Source organism: Ruditapes philippinarum, unplaced genomic scaffold, assembly GCF_026571515.1.
Source record: "Ruditapes philippinarum isolate M1 unplaced genomic scaffold, ASM2657151v2 ctg3692_1_1_1_1, whole genome shotgun sequence".
Classification (NCBI taxonomy): domain Eukaryota; kingdom Metazoa; phylum Mollusca; class Bivalvia; order Venerida; family Veneridae; genus Ruditapes; species Ruditapes philippinarum.
This window is the reverse complement of record NW_026865572.1, coordinates 117,857-142,893: the sequence shown is the minus strand read 5'-3', so window position 1 is coordinate 142,893 and position 25,037 is coordinate 117,857. Positions and strand designations below refer to the sequence as shown.

Genomic DNA, 25,037 nt, shown 5'->3' with positions numbered 1-25,037 from the left:
ACATTCTATAAAGCTATGTAAAGATTTAAAGCACACTAATTTCAAATTCATAACCAAAACAACCCACTAGACATTTGTTCAAAAGTACACCGTTGCCCCGTTTCATTTGTCTTTAACTGTGGTTTATTTACGTACTTTTTCGTATTTCATAAAGGTCAAGTGTTAAATCAATAATATACAAAAATATATAAAAAATAATATTATACAACATTTAAAAACCTTTGACCTAGGTTATTTCATGAGACAAATATTTCACATTAAGTGTAACTGTGACTTAAATATAGGTGTCATCTACCGAACATATCGATCATTTAAGGCTTATACATTGAGTATCACTGTGACCTTGACCTTTGACCTAATGTTCTCAAATTCAATAGGAATCATCTACTTGCTATTCACCAGGTAATGTTCCAAACATAACACATTGAGGTTGAGAGAGGGGGATCTACTACCGCAGAAAGAAGTCGTGTGAAGTGTGATAATAAACACAGATCTGACCTTAATTATTACACTTAACATTCTGGTTCCTTTACATACCGTCATAATGTTGAAAACTGTTGCTTGGAACCATCTCTCCGCTTGAGAACCCTAGAATACATTACCAACATTATTTTTACCCTAATCTTGAACCTACTAAAACAGAATCTGTGCAGTCCGGTCAGAACCTATAATGTTGGTTGATAAACATTAATTTCATTTTATTTCCCCCAGGATAATGGAAGCTTGACAAACTCATTTAAAATATTAACAAAAAATTATCTCGGCCAGTTTTTGATAACACAGTTTTCGTTACCAGAAAATGAAAAGAGGAAGATACGTAAACTTCGTAAATGAGGTTATGCAATGAAGGCACATTATACCTGCAAATATATGGCTTTAGAGCATGTTAAGTAGATGCTTTCACCTGATGGAAGTAATTCTGAATATGAAACTATTTGTCATCTAATTAGCACATCTAATTAGCACAATAAAAAAAGTAGTATTTTGACTTCCATACAAAATGCAAAATCACTATAACTGTACTTATTGTCAAAAAAACAGCATATGCAAAAAAATGGTTCAAATGAGTAATATCTTGGAAACTACAACAGGACATCAGAAATAAAAAGCTTTATAAAAAGCTATAATGGGCCTTTAATAAATGCCATGCGAAATGGCAATTTCATTAAAAATCCATACATTGTTTTAACAAAAAAATGTATTAGTCCAGTATCTATATTTTTCTTGAACTTTAAATATGAATAAAATAAAATAAAATTGAAATTAACGGAGATTTAATGAAAGCCTGTTCTTATTAATTAAGATAGAGACATTAGTGACATACCTTTAGACATGATAGCTGGTTGAACCGGGTCATGCAAAATGCGTTTAACTGAAACATAAAAATAAAGGTTAGTGATACGTTTAATCAGTATATGTTTTTTATTACTATAAAACCAGTAATTTGCGTGAGTTGTTTTTTTTTTGCTTATTTTGTGCAGTAAAAATTTTAGCATAAATAAATGTCCGCTAAATTATTGGTAGATATAAATTAAATTTTTACCCCACACATTTTTGTAATATTCATTTCCCATAGGCCACTGGGAGTTATTCTTACTGTTAAAGCAAGTGCACCACGTGACTAAGAAATTTTTTACATCTTTTTTCCGGAGTTCACCACAAAGGTGAATGGAGAGGTTATGGTCTTGGAAGGTAAATTTCACTTATTAGCTAGATCTTATTCACTATAGTGTAAATGTAGTCTCACTGATATATCTCCTAGAAAAATTGCCGCCGTATGGTTTTATCTCAAAACAAATGGTCATGCTAATTAAATGCTGATCAATGATCAGAGTTAGATGAATTATTGTAACACTATGATGACATATCCCATATTATGTTGCAATGAAGACTTAGTTTTTGCTCTGTGGTAAAACCTTAATACAAATACTCACTGAGATAAAGTTTTTGAAGTAATGCTCCGAAATTAGTGAAGATGGAGTTATGCTTCTTGTGCACTGCACTTCCTCTCAATGTGCTTGACCATTGTATGAAGTTATATTGAATTCCAACCATTAGTCTTCAAGTTATGCTCCAGACAAGGAAAATGCAACGGACGGCTGGACCGACCGACCGACCGACCACCGAGTGACTCCTATATACCCCCCCCCCTCCCAAACTTCGTTTCGGGGGTATAAAAAGAAGTGTCTTTTAACAAAGATACTCGGACGAAGTCTAACTATTTTTGCTTTCATTATTTTTGGAGTTTTGACATAGCATTTAATGTTTATATCTAAATAACACTGCAAGGAATATTTCTAGATCAAGCTGCCGTGCCTCACTAAGTGTACCTTACACTTAAGTGTTCATGTACGCAATCATCTATGCTTTATAAATATGCAAAAAAATATAAGAAAAGTTTGACGTTTATATCAAAAATAAACACATCAATAATCAAATACCATCGCATTTAAAATTCCAACAATGTCGAAACACACAAAAAACAAAACAAGAAGTATCTTTTAAAACGATACTCGGACAAAGTAAATATGTTTAACATGCGAAAATTATGTTATTTTCATAGTTTTCAATACAAAAAGAAAATTTATGCAATGCTTGCATAACAATGACATAATAATTATTTCATGTAGCTATTAAGAAAATACCCATTTTTAAACATTGAAATTAAATTATATCATATTTATATTGAAATTTTCAAATAAGAACAACTTCTATATAAGGTGTCCCTTTCACTTGTTTTACGTTTGACTTTATAAATATTGTAACCATTTTCAAATTAACCTAAAATTTTAAAACTATCCCAATTCCTTTACATTTTAATTTAGAACTATCCTCTACATTTTATTTGATAGTGGGAAAGCTATCCCTTACATTTATCATAGAGCTATCCTTAAAATTTTATTTAAAAATGGTAAGAACTATCCTTTACATTTTATTTAAGAATTGTTAGAAATGTCCTTTACATTTCACTTTGAAATGACCAATGAGATTCACCGATTTCAGTTTGTAATTTGAAAATGACCAATGGAAATTCTTCTTATATTCAGTCCTTCCCTGTTAATTTTACAGGAAGTCAAACTGATAACAGACGGACTTTAATGTTTACAATTACCTGGTCTCGGTAGGGGTTGGCGTCTCCTTTTATGTTCCATTATATTCACATTATCATCCATAATTGTTGTTTTTGTTGTTTCTGGTAATGTCACAACCATAGCTGTCAATGGTGTCACAAATCCGTACTAAAAGAACAGTAGTAGTAAATTTGAATTTATGCAATAGCTTTGTCTCAAAATTTAACTAATACAAGGAAAAAAAATAGTAAAGAAAACATACACTCACGCACGTGCGCATAACTTACACAACATTCACAAAATGAATAAAATCATAAATTATGTTTGATGAACCGTGTAGAAAAGTTATTTTTCACCTTTTTGGATAAAACTGTTAATACAAAATCCGCGCGTGAATTTGAATAGTTGTACATGAGCGTCCTGCAAATTGTTTTGTCATTGGACTCAAATCTCTTGTACACTGCATTTTATATAAAAAAACTGTAACAAACCGTCAAAATATTCGCCTTTTACCAAAACACAATTTTGTTACTTTTTTGTTACCCGATCTCAAAATGATAATTAAGTAGTCTCAATTTGAGGCAATGATAAAATGGCATCTAGATACAATCTATTCAGAATTCTAACACTATCGGAAATTTTCCTATATAGACAAAGAAGGCCGGAAGCGTGCATTATTCTACAACAATGCACTCGCCGTTCTTATTATCTCCCTGTATATTTTCACATTGTGGGCGCCATTTTGTTTAAAAATCTGATAAATAAAAACAATTTTTTGTCGAATTTTGTTGTGAAAACTATCTAGAATGATAGAAAATGGTCTAACTAAGAAAATGAATCCGAACACCAATATATTTAATGCAGTCGTTAACGCTGTACAGACGTTTAAAGTGTTGTTTACGTGACGTCACAATGTAGCGCCAAATAGCACGTGCCATACAATCAAAATCAAGTACGCTATTTTAACGTCGCAGACGAGTTAAGTTTTACATTTATTTCAATTTTAATTCTTTGTTTTTCGCTTGGAAAATTATAGACTGAAATAAAATAAACAAACAAAGTTTTATCAACGTTTTCAAAATTCGTTATTCTCAAAATGTTTCTACACACGGTAGAATTAACGACAGTTTTTTTTCAACCAACTGGAACGGCCTTTAAAGAACGTTTCTATTGGAAACTCTGAGGCGAAAAAAATTGATCCACCAAACATAAAGTCCAACTTTATAATAGTAATTATATTTTTTCTTGACGTGTTAGAATGGAAATAGATATCTATTCTTCATGCATTGTTGTATAATAATGCACGTTTTTCGTTCAAATGCTTTGTAATTAATCACTCAGGCCTATTGGCCTTCGTGATTATATTACTACGCATTTGAACTCAAACCGTGCATTATTCTACAACAATGCACTCAGAATTGATATCTATTTCCTAAGTAGATTTTACAAAGGACAAGACACATTGTCATGTACAAGTGGAACCCTGACCATCATTTGCTTGTGTACCCGAGTGTTATACTTTCACATTTTAATACAATGTTCTTGTTCTATTGCATACAATGACTGTACGGTCAGGTCCATGGACAAGTGGTTCACCCCCCCCCCCTGCCCCGCCCCGCCCCGCCGATGACAACCTTTTATATGTGTGACTCAAACGTATGTACCCAGGTTTCATCATCTGTAACTATATTTGAAATAATAGGACTTTTGCAACCTTTATCACTCCAAGAGTCCCTGGGTTTTCTTCATCTGTTGTTAATTAGTTAGAAAAAAAAAAACCCCGAATTTCACGGCCTTTAAATTGTTTCGTGACCAGTTACTATATTTAAGACTACATTCATAGAAGGCATGGATATATTTTATAGATTGCTTCTTTTCTACCTTAATGGTCAGCAAATGGCATCAGCCAGAACGTTTCTTCGGAGAATAAAATTTGCCTTAATATAAAGCTACAAATTTTGATCTTTTATTCCTTTTTTACATACGACAAGTAAACTGCTCAATTAAAAGTTATTCTCATGAAATAAATTGACATTGTCAGCTAAAGAACGTATCATGCAAGTGCAAGCTAGCGTTTTAAAAATACATAGAAAAGGCTAGGAACCCATAAGTGGCAGAACATTTTGCAGGAGCCTCGTGCACAGGATCTAATCAATGATGAATTTTTTAAAAATAAATGAAATCTTAACCTTTATAGACAAATCAAGTATTTGTCTTTTATAGCCCTGTTTCTCCTCCGTATCTGATGTTGCAAGTTCTTTGTCCAGCAGCTGTTTGATTGTTAAGTATGCCCATACCTTTTCTGTTATTTCTTCAAAAATGCCAGTATGTTCAGTTTTATCTTTATTGTCCATGTCTATCAGTAGGTCACTAAGTGCACCAGATAAGACCAAACCAGGTCCATCAACACTGTTGCACCTGACTTGTAACGTAAGGGCGTTGTTCGTATTATTACCATCAACTTCATTCAATTGACCACAGATAACAACTTCCGTACCATTGAAATAATTTGTAAACTCGTGCTGCGTTACGTTAGCAACAGGAGCATCAAGATATTGGAATGTTATATTGTTTAACAGTGTCACGGAAATTTCTTTGTAAAACCCTTCAATTTGCATAGCTGCATCCGAAGCTTCGTAAATCTTTCTACCAAGGCCATTATTCTGGATAGAAATCTTCTTTACAATATCGTAGTCAGCATTTTCACCAAATGCCAATGAAAACACTGGAATTTCTAACTCGTTTACTTTACGTAGATTCATTAAAATTGTGTCAGTGTTGGTAACGCCACTTGTTGCTTCCCCATCAGTAAGGAATACTATAACCGGAGACCTGACAGTGTTCTGTACGTGGCTGCGGTCATTTAAAAATGCTACACCTGCTGTCAATGCCAATTCTATATTCGTCCCTAAAAAGGAAAGGTAATAGTAAATACGTATATAGGTTTAGTAAGACGGTGCGACGTATCAAATGTCTAAAAATCGTGGCGTAATGTTCAGTTCTGGGAAGAAAAGATTATTTGAGAGAAATGAAGAAAACATGAACTAATTGAAAACCATATACTATGCTTTATTGAGTCTGTCCATAAGAAATGAGATATGATTTTCTTGCAAGTTCAACTTCCAACAATTCTAATTGTGTGCTTATTGTAAGACAAAATTAATAATGAAAAATGCTGCTCCTTTGATGTTTAAAGTGACATTATGCCCATCCATGGGTAGATATAGAGTGAACAGGTGAAAGTCAAAATAAGTTAACATATTCTCATAATTCCTTACTTCACATGAACGATAATTAACTCACTAGGCCCTGTGAGATGTGTGTAACTATCTGTCGGAATGTATCTGTAACTTTCAATTTATAAAAAGAGTGGGGCAGTCTCTTTATATATTTAGGTAGATTTATTTTTTTTACCCTGAACATTTTCAAATATCATGTGTTGGTCAATCACCATTATAACGACCAGTTTATTGAAATATATAGTCAATTAAAGTAAAGTTGACAACGAAAAAATGAGCATAATATCGCTTTAAGTTAGAATCTTTATTACTATTTACTTACAGCCGGCAGCCTTTAGAGAGTCTATATACGTGACCGCTTGTTGCATAATGTCATCTTGTATAACGTCAACCATTTTTGTCTTCCAGAACGAGGTTGAACCTGAAAACGCCATAATGTTCATCCGGTCTCCTTCATTCAATTGAGTCAGGATAGATTTCATCGCTTGTTTCAACTGTAATTATTAAATGCTTGATTATTAAATACTTTATTATTAAATGCTTGATTACAATGTATTAAATACTTGATTATTAAATGCTTGATTATTAAATACTTGATTATTAAAATATTTGTTTTATATTTATATGTGTAATTAAAACCCCGTCAAACCTATTTTATTTTATGGTTACGAAATAACAGGAGCAGTCAGCATTTACGTAAATACGAGTTCAGTTTGGGATTTTTAAAACACAAACTTGGTCACCAATAAAAAAGTATATAATGTACGGTTAGGCCGGTGTAAAACTCAGTTATCTCCTCCAGCAAGCAGCTGGACACCATGGAAAAACGTTCTGTTCGTTAAGGTAAAGCTTATTATATATCAAAAGTTTCCTAAACTGAATTTATTGCAACATCACAACAGCAAAATACAAAAAAATGATGATTTCCAAACTGTCCTGCATAAAATGTTCAGAAAATTAATAATATTTTACCTGATTTAATTTTGTCCCCGTCATTGATCCACTTGTGTCAAGGATAAATAACACATCTTTTGGAATTGGTCTGAACCCTTCCGGTGCAAAGAAATGCACAAAATAGCCATTGACCACCTAAAACCACAAACCTGGCATATTTACTTATATTTTTGAACAATGTGTCTTCCATGTTACAGAAATATTACGTTACCTTATTACCAAATCATTTCATTGTTAAATTTCTGTTTTATTACATTTTACTAAGAATACATTATTACATTACATAAGTTAAGACTACAATATGACGTTACATTACATTAGTCTTGCATTACTCATACGGACATTGTATTATACATAATCATAGCATTGTTCTCTTACACAATTCTATTAAGGTAACTGCTGCATCAGTCTTCACGGCATAACATATTACTATTACCGTATCTTTTACATAGTTATATTATTTCATTTTATTTGTCGTATATAATCAAAAACTCTTATTTGAATTAGTAATGTCACAGACAAAGTTCTCAATTCAAATATATCTTGTTTCTGTATCGTTACATGTTTTTTAAGATATCGAAATTAAGCTTGCATTTTTGTAAATAATTCTGTACTTCATCTCACAGGTGCCTGACGTCTAACACACCCTGTCCCTACCCTACCCCTATATATATATATAATAAATGTTTATTATAGATATAAGAAGGTATGGAGGGGCTATTAGACATCAGTCATCCGTGCTTCATCCGGTACTTCATCCGGTACAATAGTTCATCTCTTTAGAAGCTTGACAGAAAACTTTCATTACCAATAAATCCCCTACGTCCTTCTCCCTCTCGACGTCATACTGCAGAACAAACTGACCGGCCATTCCACTAACTGACTGTGCAGTTTGGAACTCAATACTTGGAGCAAAGTTCACGTGCGCTGTTGTTGGAGTTGGCTGAGATATTTTTGTTATAGTACTCAAGTCTGTTAAACAATATAACTTTGAATTGTTAAAGGATATACATGTCACCTCAAGATTATGTTTTAAACTCATATATGCTTAGAACAGCATTAACCTATGAAAATAGCTCGGTATCAGACTTGAAGTAGAGTAGCTAGCTTAGCATCTAGTCAGCTATTCAATTTTTCAATTTCGGGGAAATCAAAATCAGACGATATTTTTGACAGACGACAATTTTTCTAAACATACAAAGGGTAAAATCGAAATAAGGAATATAATTATAAATACATGTATGTTATCTTATCAGCAATGATATCGTCCATTTATAAACCGTATATTATAAATAATGCGTTGATCATCTCAACTCTAGTCTACACTTTAGTACAAAGGGTAAATAACTCTTTTTAAATGAATGAATGAATGAATGAATGAATGAATGAATGAATGAATGAATGAATGAATGAATTACCTATTAGCTGTAGAAATGTTATTAATGTATGTATACATATTTTCAGATTCCATTAATTAACGCTTAGCCTGAATCAGTACAGGCAAAGATCTGAGAAATTTTCTCTGAATCGCAACTGTTCGGCCCTTTCCGTCAGCCTTCGGTTATGAATAATAGCCGAGTTGTTCCGACTGATTTTCCCTAATATGATGAATGGTATTGTTCAGATTAAAAGATAACTTGAAAAAAAAAAGAAAAAAAAGGATTCAATACTATATTTAAAACAAGATTTACCGTTGATATCTGCCATGACGTCATTTCTTAGGGGAGGAACTCTAAGGTCTGTTATCTTCCGTGATTCTTCAATGACGACATTTATGTCCATATTTGGGACCGGTTGACCAGGATCAATATAAATTACCTAAATGTAAACAAAAACACAGTTTTTAATGTATATGTTTTTTATATATGAAGTTATAATCAATGGATGAAACTTAAAGATTAAGTAAGCATATAAAATGATTTGATGTGTATTGTATCTATTTTTTACAGGAGTGACCTGTCAAAAAATATCACGATAGTTCTTCATCTTAATATGCTATTTAAAGATACCCTACAATTGGTTTTGAATCATGTATCACCAAATAAAGCGTCTATGATGAATTGTTCCATTTTGCCCTGTCAGCAATATGAAATATGAAGTAAAAAATCAAAATGACAATGATTAGTATTTAACTTCCTTCTTTCCGGGCAGGCAAATATTTGCATACATGTACTTTAAGACTTTCTACCAGGTATCAAAGGTACAATTTTTAATTGTAGGTTTGAAGATTAAAAGTGATATTGTTATTATAAAACTTATTACAAATGTAATAATCTTCAACCTGACATTACATAGATTTATAAATGATATTTTTAGACATGATTTGGTATATAACAGACAATGTTACGTATTGTAGACTTGTTCCATATAGCAAAGAACTACAGAAAACGACTGTGCATGATTTATTGGCAATGTTAAAGAAAACATATGGTAATATTGCCATCGGCTGGAAACTTGTACCCGAGGTTGGTTGTCATTCGATTACAAACACTTTTCTTTCTTTTGCATGGCTTTACATTTACATCAGCAAAATGTTTAACATATCTTGTAAAATAATTTGTGGTCATAAATCGATCGCGATGAATGTGCGCATTAATATAGATATTTCCTTAAAGACCATGATGAATGGATTGATTATTACACAACTTTTCTGAATGTTTTGACTTTCCGAGTGACAATCTTATCAACAATCCAAAATGTCTCGTGTATTAACACCCCTTCTGTCCGAAGTTGTGAACAGTTCACATTAATTAACAAATGTAAATAGTTGCATCTTATAACTAGGATTTTTTTCATTTATAATTGACACAAACTGTAACATTTGATCGTTTTTCTGGTGTATGCGAAACATGGCTAACCATGACAAAACATGGCTAAATCTATTTCAATTGTGCGAAGAATTTGACTCGGCTATCTCAATCAGCTCTATCACGGTCGGGTTGTGTATATATATATACTCGAAGTAACAAGAAAGGCATTTGCGACAAAATGTAACAGTCTTTACACTTTTTACACTCTTTAAATATTATCAGCTTTACTTAATATTCTGATCGAAAAACAGTTATCTTGAATAGACGTTTTACTTAAACTCAATTCCACTGAGTACTTTCAGTATCAGGAACATTACTTAATTCTGACGATTGCTGTCGATATTTTTAAGTGACGATATTTTGAAACTTCACGTTGTGTTTCATTTCGCCCCATATTCCGTTTTGCTTCGGTCTCCCCTAGTTAATGACTCAAAAATTATACCAGCATTTAGATTACTTTATGTTTCATTATACTGACGAGAATATAGAAATTTAAGATTTCTTCATAGTTATGAGTTATGTCGCTATTTAGGAAAACGACCAGCAATACGAAAAAAGAAAAACACTGTTGTTGACCCCTTGCACTCCCCCTCCCACCGCCTCAACCCACTCCCGTATATCGTAGTCCCAAGCTATATCTGAACAGTTTACATGACTGTAATTCAAGTCAATTAGGTCGGTTGGCAACTTAGCATAATTATGTATACGGTACAATACTAGCTAACATGAAAAATAATGTTCCTTTATATGGCTATAAGGAAATGAATATCTTAGTATACGTCCGCTATCAAATTTATATGATATCCAAGTGTTCAACTTCTAGTTTCTAATGTGTGTTAAAAAAAACAACAACAACACGTTAATTTTCACGTAGCCGGAAAATATTTTTCTCAAGTATTTTGAGCTACTTGAACCAGTTAATACCGCTTTCAATAACTCGAATAATCTACATACATGCTGTTTAACTTTTGCATTTGAAGTTTCATTTTTGCTTCAATTTCAGTAACGTGTGGGCTTTATTATGTACGTGTGACCCTAACAATTTAAGCTAGTGTAGCTCTTATCTACGTAAATCAGGCAACATGTAAAACAAAATAAATTATTTGAATATTACAGACTCGCATCAAACTAGTATGTATTTACTGATGTAAAAGTATCTTCCGAAAAATAGGAAAGGCAGCACCCTTAACCTCTGCCTACTTGGCGACTGCTGAATTTAACCATGCGGTAAGTGAAGACCAAGATCTGCAATGTCAGTCAGATGTTATTTATGAATGATTTTGTCCAGCACGTTCATTTAAGATATTAAGCGCGGTGAGGATCAATATAGATCATCATAAGAACATTATAAATATTTTTGTTTTCAAAATTCCTACATGCATGACCTTCACGATATCTTGCAGGAAAAATGGGTCACGATATTAATAAACCTTATAACATAACTTACATACAATAAGTGAACATATTAACATGAAAGATATACTCCGGAAACTTTGTAAAAACTTGGTTTCCTGAAACCCTTAAACAACTTTAAGATAATAATGAGAACTTTATCCATGAAACCCGCTTTGCTAAATTCAAGACACATAAATTATCTTTATTATCATATATGCACTTTCTATTTAACTTTTAACCTGCTGGAAATGACAATGATTAGCCTTTCCCGAAAGTGCATTACCAGGCAAGCATATACATCCATACATGCAGTCTGACCAGGCGCAATCAAACTTTAAATTTACAACACGATTGATTTTCTTGAAAATGATTGGGGCAACAAGTTTTAAGAAATTCAGCAAGTTATGACAATAAGTAACTGCGTATGATGAATAACAAAACTATATAATAAGTAACCATAACCTTATTAATGATAACAATATTTTGCAAGACTCTTAGTGCAGGCCCTTCATTTTCTAGTCCCTTAAAATAATTATTTAGTTTGCCAGTCCCTTAATTGCTATAATTTTCTTCAAATCAATTCATACTGCCAGATTGTTAATGGTGTTTTTATTCTGTCTGCCTGATTTTTGATACCGTTAACGTTGATATCGATTTCATTGTCAGAGCGTTAACGTCGATTTCACTCTGCCAGACCGTAAGTGTCGATTTCATTATGTCAGACCGTTAACGGCGATTAAATTGTCAGACTGTTAACGGTAATTTCATTCTGTCAAACTGTTAACAGCGACTTCGTTATTCATTCTATCAGACCATAAGTGTCAATTACATTCTTTCCGACAGCTAACGGCGATTTTATTCTGACAGACCGTTAACTTTTATTCTGACAGACCGTTAACTACCATTTTTTCTTGCATATCAGGCAGGAGTATCTCCCGTTAACACCAGTGCTAGAAAACCCTGTCTTACACCCCATGTTAGACAAAATAGAGTGAAATAAGAATCCCTAAAGAAAGCCCAACGCAGCAAAATTGAAAATGTTGCAGGCCCGGTTTGATTGAGCCTGTTCATGGACGGTACTGGAAAGTGCAAGTTACCGTCCACGCCCCCTAGCACCGGCTTAAGCAGAATTCAACATGTTTAAATAACTGACGTCATTGTCGCGCGCCCTTTATGAATGAATTGCGTTCTTGGGATGACATCATTATACCGTAAGGAATGAAGTTGTAAGTTCATACGCTACAATAAGAAACAAGTGCGAAATGAGAATATCAGTTCTTGTAATTTCTGTTCTGAAAATAATTGATATGTAATATGAAAGAAAAAGAATCAAACACTGGCTGCCGGTACAGACTGAATATCTAGCTCTCGGGTAACTGTTTCGCGGAAACTCGGCAGAGCCTCCTTACCACCATAAACAGTTATCCTTGAGCTAGATATTCTGATAAGATTCTTATAATTCTGACAGACCGTTAACGATCATTTTATTCTGACATACCGTTAACGGCCATTTTATTCTGACAGACCGCTAACGGCCTTTTATTTTGACAGACCGTTAACGACCATTTTATTCTGACAGACCGCTAACGGCAGACCGTAAACGGCCATTTTATTCTGCCAGATTGTTTTGTCATCTCCATTCTGTCAGATCTCCGCACTGCCATATACTAACGGTTAGTCTTAAAGTTGCATGTCTCCAGATAGGCAAAATTATTTCAAGAAAATTAACTTGAGATAAATGTACTAAGGTTTTAAGAAAATTAAAACGATTATAATTTACATGTTATGTGCGATTAAGTGACTGATTTTGCAATATTTATCACCATATTTCTACTGCATGACTAACGAAATAAGGAATGTTTTGCTTATTTGTTACCTATTTTTGTTAATTTACGTGAATTGTAAGTGTTGTTTGTAATATGTTAATTATTTTCTTTGTTAATTAACAATGTTTAACTTTTAAATACATTTTCAAAATTTTCACAAAAATTAGCATGAATCTTCAAATGAATGGTCGTTTCTATATGACTCTTAATGATTACATTATATCTTAAAAGCATTATAATAAATCAATCTACCGGATCATTTATGATTACATCATGCTGTTATTTCTCAATGATAAATCTGCCAGACTATTTATGATAGGTGGCAAGTTAGTTGGCCTATTTGTTAAGGAATGTGCCTCACAATCCAGACATCGTACATGTATAGGTTAGATGCCCAGTTTTTATTTGCTAGAAGAAGAGATTCAAACATGTTTATCGTACAACTATGGTTACCTCTTTATGTCTATCATTCATACATACGGTAACCTCAGTATGTCTATCATACACACTTACGGTAACCTCATTATGTCTATCATACACACTTACGGTGACCTCACTATGTCTATCATACACACTTATGGTGATCTCACTATGTCTATCATACACACTTACGGTGACCTCACTATGTCTATCATACACACTTACGGTGACCTCACTATGTCTATCATACACACTTACGGTGACCTCACTATGTCTATCATACACACTTACGGTGACCTCACTATGTCTATCATACACACTTACGGTGACCTCACTTTGTCTATCATACACACTTATGATGACCTCACTTTGTCTATCATACACACTTATGATGACCTCACTTTGTCTATCATACACACTTATGATGACCTCACTTTGTCTATCATACACACTTATGATAACCTCACTTTGTCTATCAGAACAGAACAGAACAGAACATATCTTTATTAACTCAAGTTACATACAATACAACACATGAGTATACATAACAGTAGTGAATATTAGTTAATTTAACACATGACATGGTTTTATTCAATAAATTTCTACACAGTTCAAAAATATATTTTAAGATATTTGTAAGAGGAAAATTAATTATTATCATTATCATGGGAGAATGAGAGATGAAAAAAGAAAAGAAAAACAACAAACAAACAGCTACCGCCTGAAGGGGGGTAGATACACACGCGCAAAAAAAGTATTCGTGTCTCGATGCCAGTTTGAAACGGACTATAGAAATGCGAAGGTGGTAAATAATACGTCATTGTTTAAATACGGGCACTGTTGCGAGGTCCCGTTAAAAAAGTTTGTGCACATATTAGGTCAATCAATACACAAGATGGAAGTTATTATTGAATGATAGTGTACAGTTAAAATTCTACTGTACATAGTCAGAGCTCCAGATAATTTTTTTGGCCAAGGGGTTTTTACCCCTCAAAATTTAGAGTGAGGGGTAAAATGCAAATTCTGAAAAACTTAAGGGGTAAAATCTGTCAAAAAAGCATTTTGCATTTTTTATAAACAAATAAAACTTATTGTTGTGTTTGTTTGTTTGTTTATTTTCTTTTTTTAGAAAAACCTTTACAAATTAAATACTGATTTAATGTGAAACAATACAAAACATGCCATGTAAAGTCAGACTTCCAGAGTATACTGGAACTCAAGTTTAGGATACACAGCAAAATTATCAGGGCTTCCATTTTCAAAATTTTGAAGTCAAAGACTTCAAAATCTCTGATATTGGAAGTCACATAATATAGGTAAAGAAGGAAAGTATTGATTTTTGGAAGTCACAGGCCAATTCAAGGAGTAAAAGACTCCCAAACTTCCACTAGTGGAAGCCCTCAAGTTATTTTATTTTCTAGGAGTCAATATTTTTCTTTCTTTATTTTTGTTGGCATGTACCTTATCATGTACTCCAGTTTGAACAATTATAGTTGACATTAGAATTAAAGAAACATAAACAAGATTTTTTATCTTTCCTTAAAAAAATTATTGGTCTGAGAGAAAATTGTCCGTAACTGTAGACTGGGTACGAAAATATTGAGTACAAAATTGCAGGTGAATAACATGTTATTTTGTTCCAACAACTAAAGTTAAAGAAATTAAAATATATTTGTGTTTATATTTAGGCATAAGTATGTCAATAGATGCCTAAACAATCTTAATACTGTGTTAACTCCTACGATGATTATATGGCACAAATTTCATCAATAATTTCACAGGTTGATAGATCTACGGGAGATACCTCCCTTCTGTATTTCCTGCTACTTTCGTTTTGAACATGCGTTGTTGACAACAGAATTTTTAGTTTTCAATGCAATTAAATGGAAATATATTGTATTTTATGCTCAAAACATTTTCTTTCTACATATCAAATGTTTACATTTCTATTCTTTTACGCATAAATTTTGACATACGAGCGTATTTTCATTTTGTTGTGCGTAACTGTGACGCACGAATTTTGAAAGTGATGCGTATTTTAGATTTTCTATGCGTATTTTACGCTTATACGCACGCTATCTGGAGCTCTGCATAGTATTGAAAGTTCAATAATAATTAAATTAACGATGGATGTTGATGGTGATCAAAAATATATTGTTATTCAATGGGATTTTAATCGAAGCAGGAATGGATTTACTTAGCACGTGGTTAAAGGTGAGAAAGTTCATTTTCTGAGTAGGCCTACATTTTGTAAAGAAAGCAGTAGTTCAAATCTTGGCTTGATTGCATGTATTCCAATGATAAAACGACTTAGGAAAACAAAAACAAACAAAAACAAATAAGAAATTAGACATTGGCATACTATACATATACTGATATACATGTATAAATATTAAAATGTATACAGTTTGTGAACAGAACTGGTGTGCATGCATTATATCTGTACCTTGGACTCTTCTATCATGTTTATATATTTAATAAATGCTCAAACATGGATGAAGCACAAATTTGAAAGCTTCTAACAAAAAGAAATTTGTTATATCTACTTATTTTATCATACACACTTATGCTCACTTAGGAAGCAGAATGATTTGAAGACAATATACGAAGGTTTGTATTGACAAAATATAGACAAAGGATAATCCTACCTGCTCGTAATAGCCATGTTTTCTCTTCAACAATTCTTGGTATGTGAGGTTAAATGACACTTTACTCTGTGAAGCTACAGTTACTGCCAAGTTAAATCTGTTTGTCTCGCGGTGTCTGCAAAAAATATAACATTTCCTTACAACTTAAAATTTGGATACTTTCGTCATTCATTGAAACTAAAACCAATATCCCTTTAATATTACTAAATATTGCTAGAAAAATAAATAATTAAATAAAAAAACAATAAAACGTTAAGGTAATCAGGGGTTTCTTTTCTTATATAAACTAGAAATAAACTAACCTCGTTCCAATATATCCTGCACTTTCTCCGCGTTGTTGGGCCGCCTGGTATTGTTTCTTAGCAGTTTCTTTCTCTTTGATCTCCCCGACGATAATTTTGCCATCTATCTCTCTGTATATAAAGACAATTTATTGTATTCCCAAACGTTTAGGAAAAACACGCGCAACACAAACACATTTTTCTTACAATTATGTAGTTGCTCTTTTCGGTATTAACAGCTGTTATGACGTTTGTAGAAATTGAAATACCATCCTAGAGATCATCGTCGAATACCCACGATTGATAAACATGTTACATAACATGCAATCAATGTTAATGGTTCGCCCGTGGGTATCCGACGATGCCTAGAGATATATTTGTATTACTATCTTAATTTACAGTATGCTTTGAATCAATCTATTAATAAGTTAAGTTTTATAGACACTACTTGTATAATAACGCAGCATTTTATGCAGTCTAATAAAAGAGGGTAATTAATTTTATACATCTAAATGATATACAATGTATACACTATAAACGTTTTGTTCCCCAGAAAAACACTATAAATAAGGTAACAATAAACATGTAGTGTTAGAGGGGAGTGGATATGAAATAATGTAACAATTCGGTGGCAGAGGGTAGAGGGATGTTAAATAATGTAACAATTCAGTGTCAGACGGGCGAGAGATGTTAGATAACGTAACAATTCAGTGTAAGAGGGATGTTAAATAATGTAACAATTCAGTATCAGACGGGCGAGGGATGTAAGATGACGTAACAATTCAGTGTCAGAGATATGTTAAATAATGTAACAATTCAGTGTCAGACGGGCGAGGGATGTAAGATAACGTAACAATTCAGTGTCAGAGGGATGTTAAATAATGTAACAATTCAGTATCAGACGGGCGAGGGATGTTAGATAACGTAACAATTGAGTGTCAGAGGGATGTTAAACAATGTAACAATTCAGTGTCTGACGGGCGAGGGATGTTAGATGACGTAACAATTCAGTGTTAGAGGGAAGAGGGTTGTTAAATAATGTAACAATTCGGTGTCAGACGGGCGAGGGATGTTAGATGACGTAACAATTCAGTGTCAGAGGGAAGAGGGATGTTAAATAATGAAACAATTCAGTGTCAGACGGGCGAGGGATGTTAGATGACGTAACAATTCAGTGTCAGAGGAAAGAGGGATGTTAAATAATGTAACAATTCAGTGTCAGACGGGCGAGGGATGTTAGATGACGTAACAATTCAGTGTCAGAGGGAAGAGGGATGTTAAATAATGTAACAATTCAGTGTCTGACGGGCGAGGGATGTTAGATGACGTAACAATTCAGTGTCAGAGGGAAGGGGGATGTTAAATAATGTAACAATTCAGTGTCAGACGGGCGAGGGATGTTAGATAACGTAACAATTCAGAGTCAGAGGAAAGAGGGATGTTAAATAATGTAACAATTCAGTGTCAGACGGGCGAGGGATGTTAGATGACGTAACAATTCAGTGTCAGAGGGTAGAGGGATGTTAAATAATGTAACAATTCAGTGTTAGACGGGCGAGGAATGTCAGAAAATGTTGCATTTCAGTGACAGACGGGAAAGTGATGTTAAATAATGTAACAATTCAGTGTCAGAGGAGAGAAGGGTGTGAAAGATTGTGACAATTTAATGTCAGAGAGAATGATGTTAGATAATGTAAAAAAGTGTCAGACGGGAGAGTTTACATAATAATGTAAAAATACAGTGTTAGAGGGGAGAAAATGTATGTGATAAGTCCAAACTACGTGCGATGAGAGGAGGGGGGGGGGTAAAGTAGTTGAGAATGTTACACTGCGGTGATAGAGGAGGGGCGATAAAGTTGGTGATAATGTTACACTATGGTGATAGAGGAGAGGGGATTAAGTAGGTAATAATGTTACACTACGGCGATAAAGAAAAGGGGGATAAAATAAGTGATACCGTTGCACCTCGGTGATAAAGGAAAGGGGATAAAGTAGGTAATGATTTTACCATTGTAAAAGCGGAGGGTACATGTGATAATGTAAAATTTAAAGGGAAATAGTTAAGTGATAAAATAACATTATAATGTCAGAGGGGAAAACATAAACTAACAGTGTCATATTCGTGATGAAAGCCTCATTTGGAAGCGTTACATCAAAATTAGCTTCTCTTGATTTTGAGTCGACATTTTTTATTCGACTTGTCACCGTTGTCGTGGCATATCGATATCTGATGTCAGAATGAATGTGTAGCGAATGAATCTCTGGCTTCTGAAATTCACGTAAACGTTATATTATTATACATGTATGTTCTGTAAACAAATCCATTACAACATTAATTCATTTTTTTAATTTTATATTTGCGATGTGTGTCCCCAAAAAGTTACTTTTTCCATTATGCACCAGTCTTTTTTGTTATTATTACTTTGAGTCCGAGGTTATTATTGATTATAGCCGAGATGTTACGATTGGCTTTGAATGCGTCTTCATAAAATTTTATGATATTTAACTCGTTTAATTAATGTAGTTGAATAAGAATAGTTTACAGTCAAAAGGACTATTTTTCCATTGACTGTAACATTGATATTTAAGGTGCCTAAAATAAAACCTCCATATCGAAGAGTAAAGCGGGGCGTGGGTTCAAGTCCTGCCAGTTTCTCTATACGTAATTATTAAGTTGTAATGTTTGACGTCAATATAACCCACGTGATCACCGTCTTCTTGAGAGGGTATTTTCCTCACTAATGCTGAATTGAAGATATGTGTATAATGCATTGTTTGTGTAAGACCTATGACCAATTTTGTACACAAATTATATTATAACAAGAGATATAATGGGGGCCTGGCTTCCTCATGTCCCATTGTGCTTTCTCTACCTTAATTATATCACCCCGTATTTAATATCTAACATCTATGAAATCATTATGTTTTGATCGCATAATGCATATAAATACAAAGAGCATCTTCATCTGTGAAACATTACAAATTTACCAGTATCTCAAAATTTCGATTAGTTCTTTTTAATCAGAGATAAACAAAGATATATAAAGATTCAAATTTATACAGTTCATATATTGTATTTCATCATGTCATTACATTTATTTCTGTTGCTAACAATCACCCTCAGCTTTATCAGTCAACTCAAATAAAATGAAGAGAATGGAATATATTTTACCCCTTACTATTTTGAAAATATCAAACGGGTAAACTTTGAAACGAATATAATTATTGAATTTTAAATTCTCTCTTATATTTGACTAAAACATTTGTTACTATTTCATATAGATAAAACCCTTTGTATATTACTGTGCGCGACATGTACTCGAGAGGGTCTTAACATTTTGTTGTTTCAGTTAAAATCTAACGCATACTAAACGCATACTAAAATTGAAAACATGATAAATAGAATACCAAACAAGTGTCAGATATTATAAAATTTATCAGGCCCCACACACACACAAAAAGGAAAGGCTCGGTAGAGCCTCGCCCTATTTTTTTTTCTTTGCCTTGCCTGATAAATTTTGTAATATCGGACACTACCATGGTATTCTGTATAATCAAAAGTATTTTATTTTATAACATACATAAATAACATTAAGGTCTTACTTTATATATCGTCTCTTCGCTATAAATTCCTGGAAATAATATTCCAACGGTCAATATGACCAAAACACTGACATCAGGCATTTTTACATGCATGCTGGTGTATATCCGTGGCTATAAATGATAGCTCTATAGGCGGGTTAGCGCCTGACGCACTTGAAGAAACATTAAGTGCGGCTTCCGGATTTGTTATAATCTGGTGAAGTGTTTGCCAACAACTTTGTTTACAGTGTTGTTTTTGTTAGAAGGTTATCAGCGTTGCTCCAATCAGAGAAAGCAAAAACACGTAAATATCCTGTTTAGTTAACACATTTATTCGTGGGAACTAGGCTGCAAACTAATAATCAAAGCACTGGAAGTGCTGTATGCCATAAGCCGGAGAGAATTTAGTTGTTAAACTTCAATGAATTTATAGATAGGAAGTTTGTTTTTAGAGATTCGTTTGTAAATGTAGATAGAACAGGTGATGATCAACATGTATAAATAATATGAAAGTGTAATGTTTGTCTGGAATTACTAAGTTGGGAAAGGATAAGACATGTATATAATTAAAAAAATGTTCCAAGTTTAAAGTTTTTATTGGAAATTTTCTGTATGAAAATAAAAAATATATTAATATAAAGATGAAATGAAATTACCAAACGATGAACAAGCGTAATATTTGACTGGTGTCATTAAAATTGAAGATAGAAACACTATATGCATAACAGAAATACATGAATAACTAATGATATGCATAAAGTTGTAATATGCATATGAATATGGAATGAGGAGAGAGGTAACTCTGTAATTTATATTGGAAATTCCTGCAGAGTTAAATCTCTTCCATTAGGTTATTTTATAGCCATTTGTAATTCCGACACAAACAACTTTTATTTTGTAAAGTTATGTAATTGAATAGTTCCTCCAATAAAGTTAAGCCTCGTTGTGTTAAACGCTTTAAATGACATTTGTGCAAAATTTCACTTGAAAAATGGAAACAAATACAAGCAAACATTTATATTCCAAAATATTTAGGGATTTTGTGGCCATCTTTGACGCCATATTGGATTTCTAATCTTCGCATCGGACTTGAGTCAAATGAATAGTTATTCAGGAAACTACAGAACAAGACGAACAATTTGGTGTTGGCTGACATAGACCACTTCGATGTTAAATATGAATTTGCTGCATTTAATCAGTTGTTACGCATTTTGAATGCTTTCGTAGATTTTTCTCTAAAAACGAAAATAAGGGAAATTTCAAGAACCGTTATGATGCCGTAAATATACGTGCTAAAACCTACTGTCTCATTTACAGTACTTCTTTTCAAATATCCGACCTCAATGACATGCAGTTTTAAAGGTGAAAATGCATTTTCCTATATAAGTCTATGTAAATTAAACTCTGTGCCCAAGGTTAATATGAATTTTGTAGGGGCCATGCTTTCGGCATTCTAATTCCATTTTAAGGCATTCTAATTCCATTTGTAAGCAGACTTTTAGTTCATGTGACTTAAATATGCATCAGACTGTGACCATCAATATAAAATGATTTCTGTAGCATTCGGTGAAAGTCTACAAAGTAGTTTAGGAGGAGATGCTGTTTAAAGAAATTATGGATGAGGAGCACAATGGAAATCAAGCAACGCAAAACCTCATCTGTGAGGGGTGCTAAAAGAAACACAAAAGCCGTCATCAGTTGATGTGTATTTAATATAATATTCTCTGTACATATTGTATAATGATACTCTAACGATATACATGTCTGTACATGATGTAAAAAATGATGTAAAAATGAGCATTAATTACATTCAAACAATTGTTAAAAAACCCAGCACTTCCTGCAGGTCAACATGCAAAATGTCTAAGTTCTACATTCATGGTTTTTAACAAAAGATTAATATTACACTGGTTTAAAATCTTTTCTTTTAGCTGTGTTATAATTATTACATATCTAGAAGAATAAGTGGTATAATTAGACTGTAGAGAAAAAATACAGGTATCAGGGAAAAGCATCATTGATATTTTATTTCATCAAGATGACCTTGGTCTAATTCAAAGTATAAATAAATTCAGAGGACTTTAATGGAAATAGGACAATACAGTATACAAAAAGACGATTTTTGTCAGTATGCACATGTGCAGTAATGGGTAAACTCCATATATAATGTAATAGAAGTTAACCTGTAACTGCATAAAGGTGACAATATTATCAAAGTTAACAAGAACTGTTCATATGATTTACATGTTTGTATACAGTATATATGTAGCTCTGTAAGATCAAACAATTGCACAAGGTGGGAGCTGCCTAACAAAGATACAGATAACATTTATAATTATGATGATATGCAATTTTACAAACAACAAACTTGAATCTTATCTTTACAATACAAAAATAATGATAATCTTCACATTGGCCATGCTTTTTAATAATTATCTTGTTCTAGGTTTACCTTGACAAATAAGATTGAAGTATTTTATATTAATCAAAGATATTATGTACTCATTTTTATTCTGATCATCAAGGCTATTATGCCTAAGAAATAGATACAATTACTCCTAATAAAATATAATATTTCTCCTATAAAAAGTCATGTCCTAAGATTACTGTAAAATGTTTTTGCAAAATAGAAATAATAGCATTTACCTTTTAGCATCTACTTTTATATATAAAATGGAAATTATGTTATTTGATAAATCAGAAAAAGACAATTTTACAAGAGGTATGTCTTCACTTTGCCTTCATTATCTGTACTCAATACATGTATGTAAAACAAACCTTGGATAAAAATAATTTCCAGATTGAAATGTCACATGACCAGTAAAACTTTGAGGCTCACAGGGAAGACTTGGCTTGCCCAACTGTGTTGCCTCATTAAATAAAGTCGTTACTTACTTACTTACTAAACTTGTTATGTTATCTATAATGAAAACACAACTTTTCTATTTGTCCACTTTGTAAAATAAATGAGTTTTACCATCTACAGTCTTGTGATAAAATACCCTCACAACAGACATCTTTATAGCTGAATGCACAAAAAAATCATACATTTGTGCCAGTTGTAAATATAAATACAAAATAAAAAAGGGCATACAACCTAGAGACGGCTCACAACACTAACTGTTATTTAAGAAAACAAAAACCTAATAAATTGTATGATATTTGGCTAAGATGTGACTCATGAGTTAGCTGATAACTGTAAACTTTCTAATAATGTTAAGTTGACTATGACATGCAATCATTACATAATGCAAACTGTGATAAAAAAGAGAAGAATATAAATAATAGAACTGAAAATTGCACTAGTTACATGAAATATAATGAAAAATTCCTAAAATATAACACAATTATCCTATTTACAACCATTTAAAAAATAAAATAACGAGTTGGCCACGCTGGCCTTGCAATAAAATTAATGTTAGACGTGTTCATAACGTAAGGCTGTTTAAAGGGACTCCACTGAGGTTTAAAAGCCTACAAACATAACATTTGAATTTCTTACATAAATGAGCTGGGGCACTTAAAACAGAAATATATGCAAAGATAGTTAAGAAATATACTTTGAAATAAATTGAAAATCGTATTTTTATGCTTTTCTTAACCTGATTTGAGTGAAAAGTGTTTAAACGCTTTTCATTTTGGGTCATTTTTTTACAAATTAAATAATCATTCTGGAACAAAAAAGTGATTTGAAATTTTGCACAAAGATTAGTGGTCTAAACCTACATCAAATGGTACATTTATCTGGAAAAAATATTTTCAGTCCAATCATGTCAAAAAACCTCAGTGGAGTCCCTTTAAACATTTCCAATTTTTGGCTAAGATGGTCTATACTAATTCTACAGTCCTTATTTGGTGACAATACACCCATTAATCATCACATAAAAATGTTTTCAGCTTAAAAATCTAGCAGCCCCTAAAACGGGGTAAAATTAATAAAATTTTCATAGGCTTGAAATAAGAAAATTAGGTGCTCTGGGGTAAGTTTTTATTGTTCATAAAAAGGGTACTAAAAAGTATTTTTATTTTATTTGGGCCCCGAATAAAAGTCAAAAATGGACCATACAGTTTTACAAATTTTTCAAAAAAAGTTGGAATTCATACAAAAAATATCAGAAAAACAAGACAGGCATTGATTTAAAGAAATTCTGACAACTGTTGAAATTATTACTACATTACAAATAACTCACCAGAAACTCAGACAAAAACAAAATTAAAATTTGACAGAAGTGGTTGTAAAAATTACTGTCACAAGTGCTTGTAAAAGATACACTATTATTCCTTCTCTAACCTTCTACTGATCTAGCATTAGTAAGGTTATCAATATTGAATCTTTTGGAGACAGTATAATAATGCAGATCCAAGTTTTGAATACTGAACATTACATGAAAATGGATGAAAAGAGAACTCCTAAAAGTTAAAATTTGTTTATCTTTTATCAGCTTACTCATAGACAATACTGCATGTTTGTCAATTACGACATTTACATATTTGTGTATGTACATAGTATATAAAGATAGTACAAAAGGCTGTGACAAATTATAAACTTTTATCCTGTCACTTGTATCAATTTCGGCCCAATAACAAGGTGCCGTATATTTTTACTGATCTACGGCACTTGATCACGTGGTATGCATGTTTGCCGGACTACTTTTCAAGAAAAAATATAATTATTATTATAAAGTTGGACTTTATGTTTGGTGGTTAAATTTGTTTTCGCCTCAGAGTTTCCAATAGAAACGTTCTTTACAGGCCGTTTAAAAGTGAAATAAATGTAAAACTTAACTCGTTTGCGACATTAAACTAGCGTA

At 32.6% G+C, this 25,037-nt stretch overlaps 1 protein-coding gene across 1 annotated transcript; it reads right to left on the bottom strand.

Moving 5' to 3' along the window:
- Positions 1 to 128: 128 nt before the first annotated feature.
- On the bottom strand, positions 129 to 20,427 carry LOC132729600 (inter-alpha-trypsin inhibitor heavy chain H3-like). Its single transcript, XM_060715384.1, has 12 exons — positions 20,248 to 20,427; positions 18,755 to 18,912; positions 16,666 to 16,776; positions 16,364 to 16,478; positions 8,956 to 9,082; positions 8,073 to 8,236; positions 7,283 to 7,399; positions 6,633 to 6,804; positions 5,261 to 5,979; positions 3,113 to 3,239; positions 1,325 to 1,372; positions 129 to 588 (listed from the first exon to the last, which is right to left on the bottom strand). The coding sequence occupies exons 1-12, from the start codon at positions 20,338 to 20,340 to the stop codon at positions 530 to 532; spliced, it is 2,010 nt and encodes a 669-aa protein (XP_060571367.1). The 5' UTR covers positions 20,341 to 20,427; the 3' UTR covers positions 129 to 529.
- Between the last annotated feature and the right edge of the window lie 4,610 nt (positions 20,428 to 25,037).

Coding starts and splice junctions, on each gene's coding strand:
- LOC132729600 (XM_060715384.1), bottom strand. CDS start 20,340: ATGCATGTAAAAATGCCTGATGTCAGTGTTTTGGTCATATTGACCGTT. Junction 16,479..16,665: donor GCAGGATATATTGGAACGAG/GTTAGTTTATTT, acceptor TATTTTTTGCAG/ACACCGCGAGACAAACAGAT. Junction 589..1,324: donor ACCAGCTATCATGTCTAAAG/GTATGTCACTAA, acceptor AATGTATTCTAG/GGTTCTCAAGCGGAGAGATG.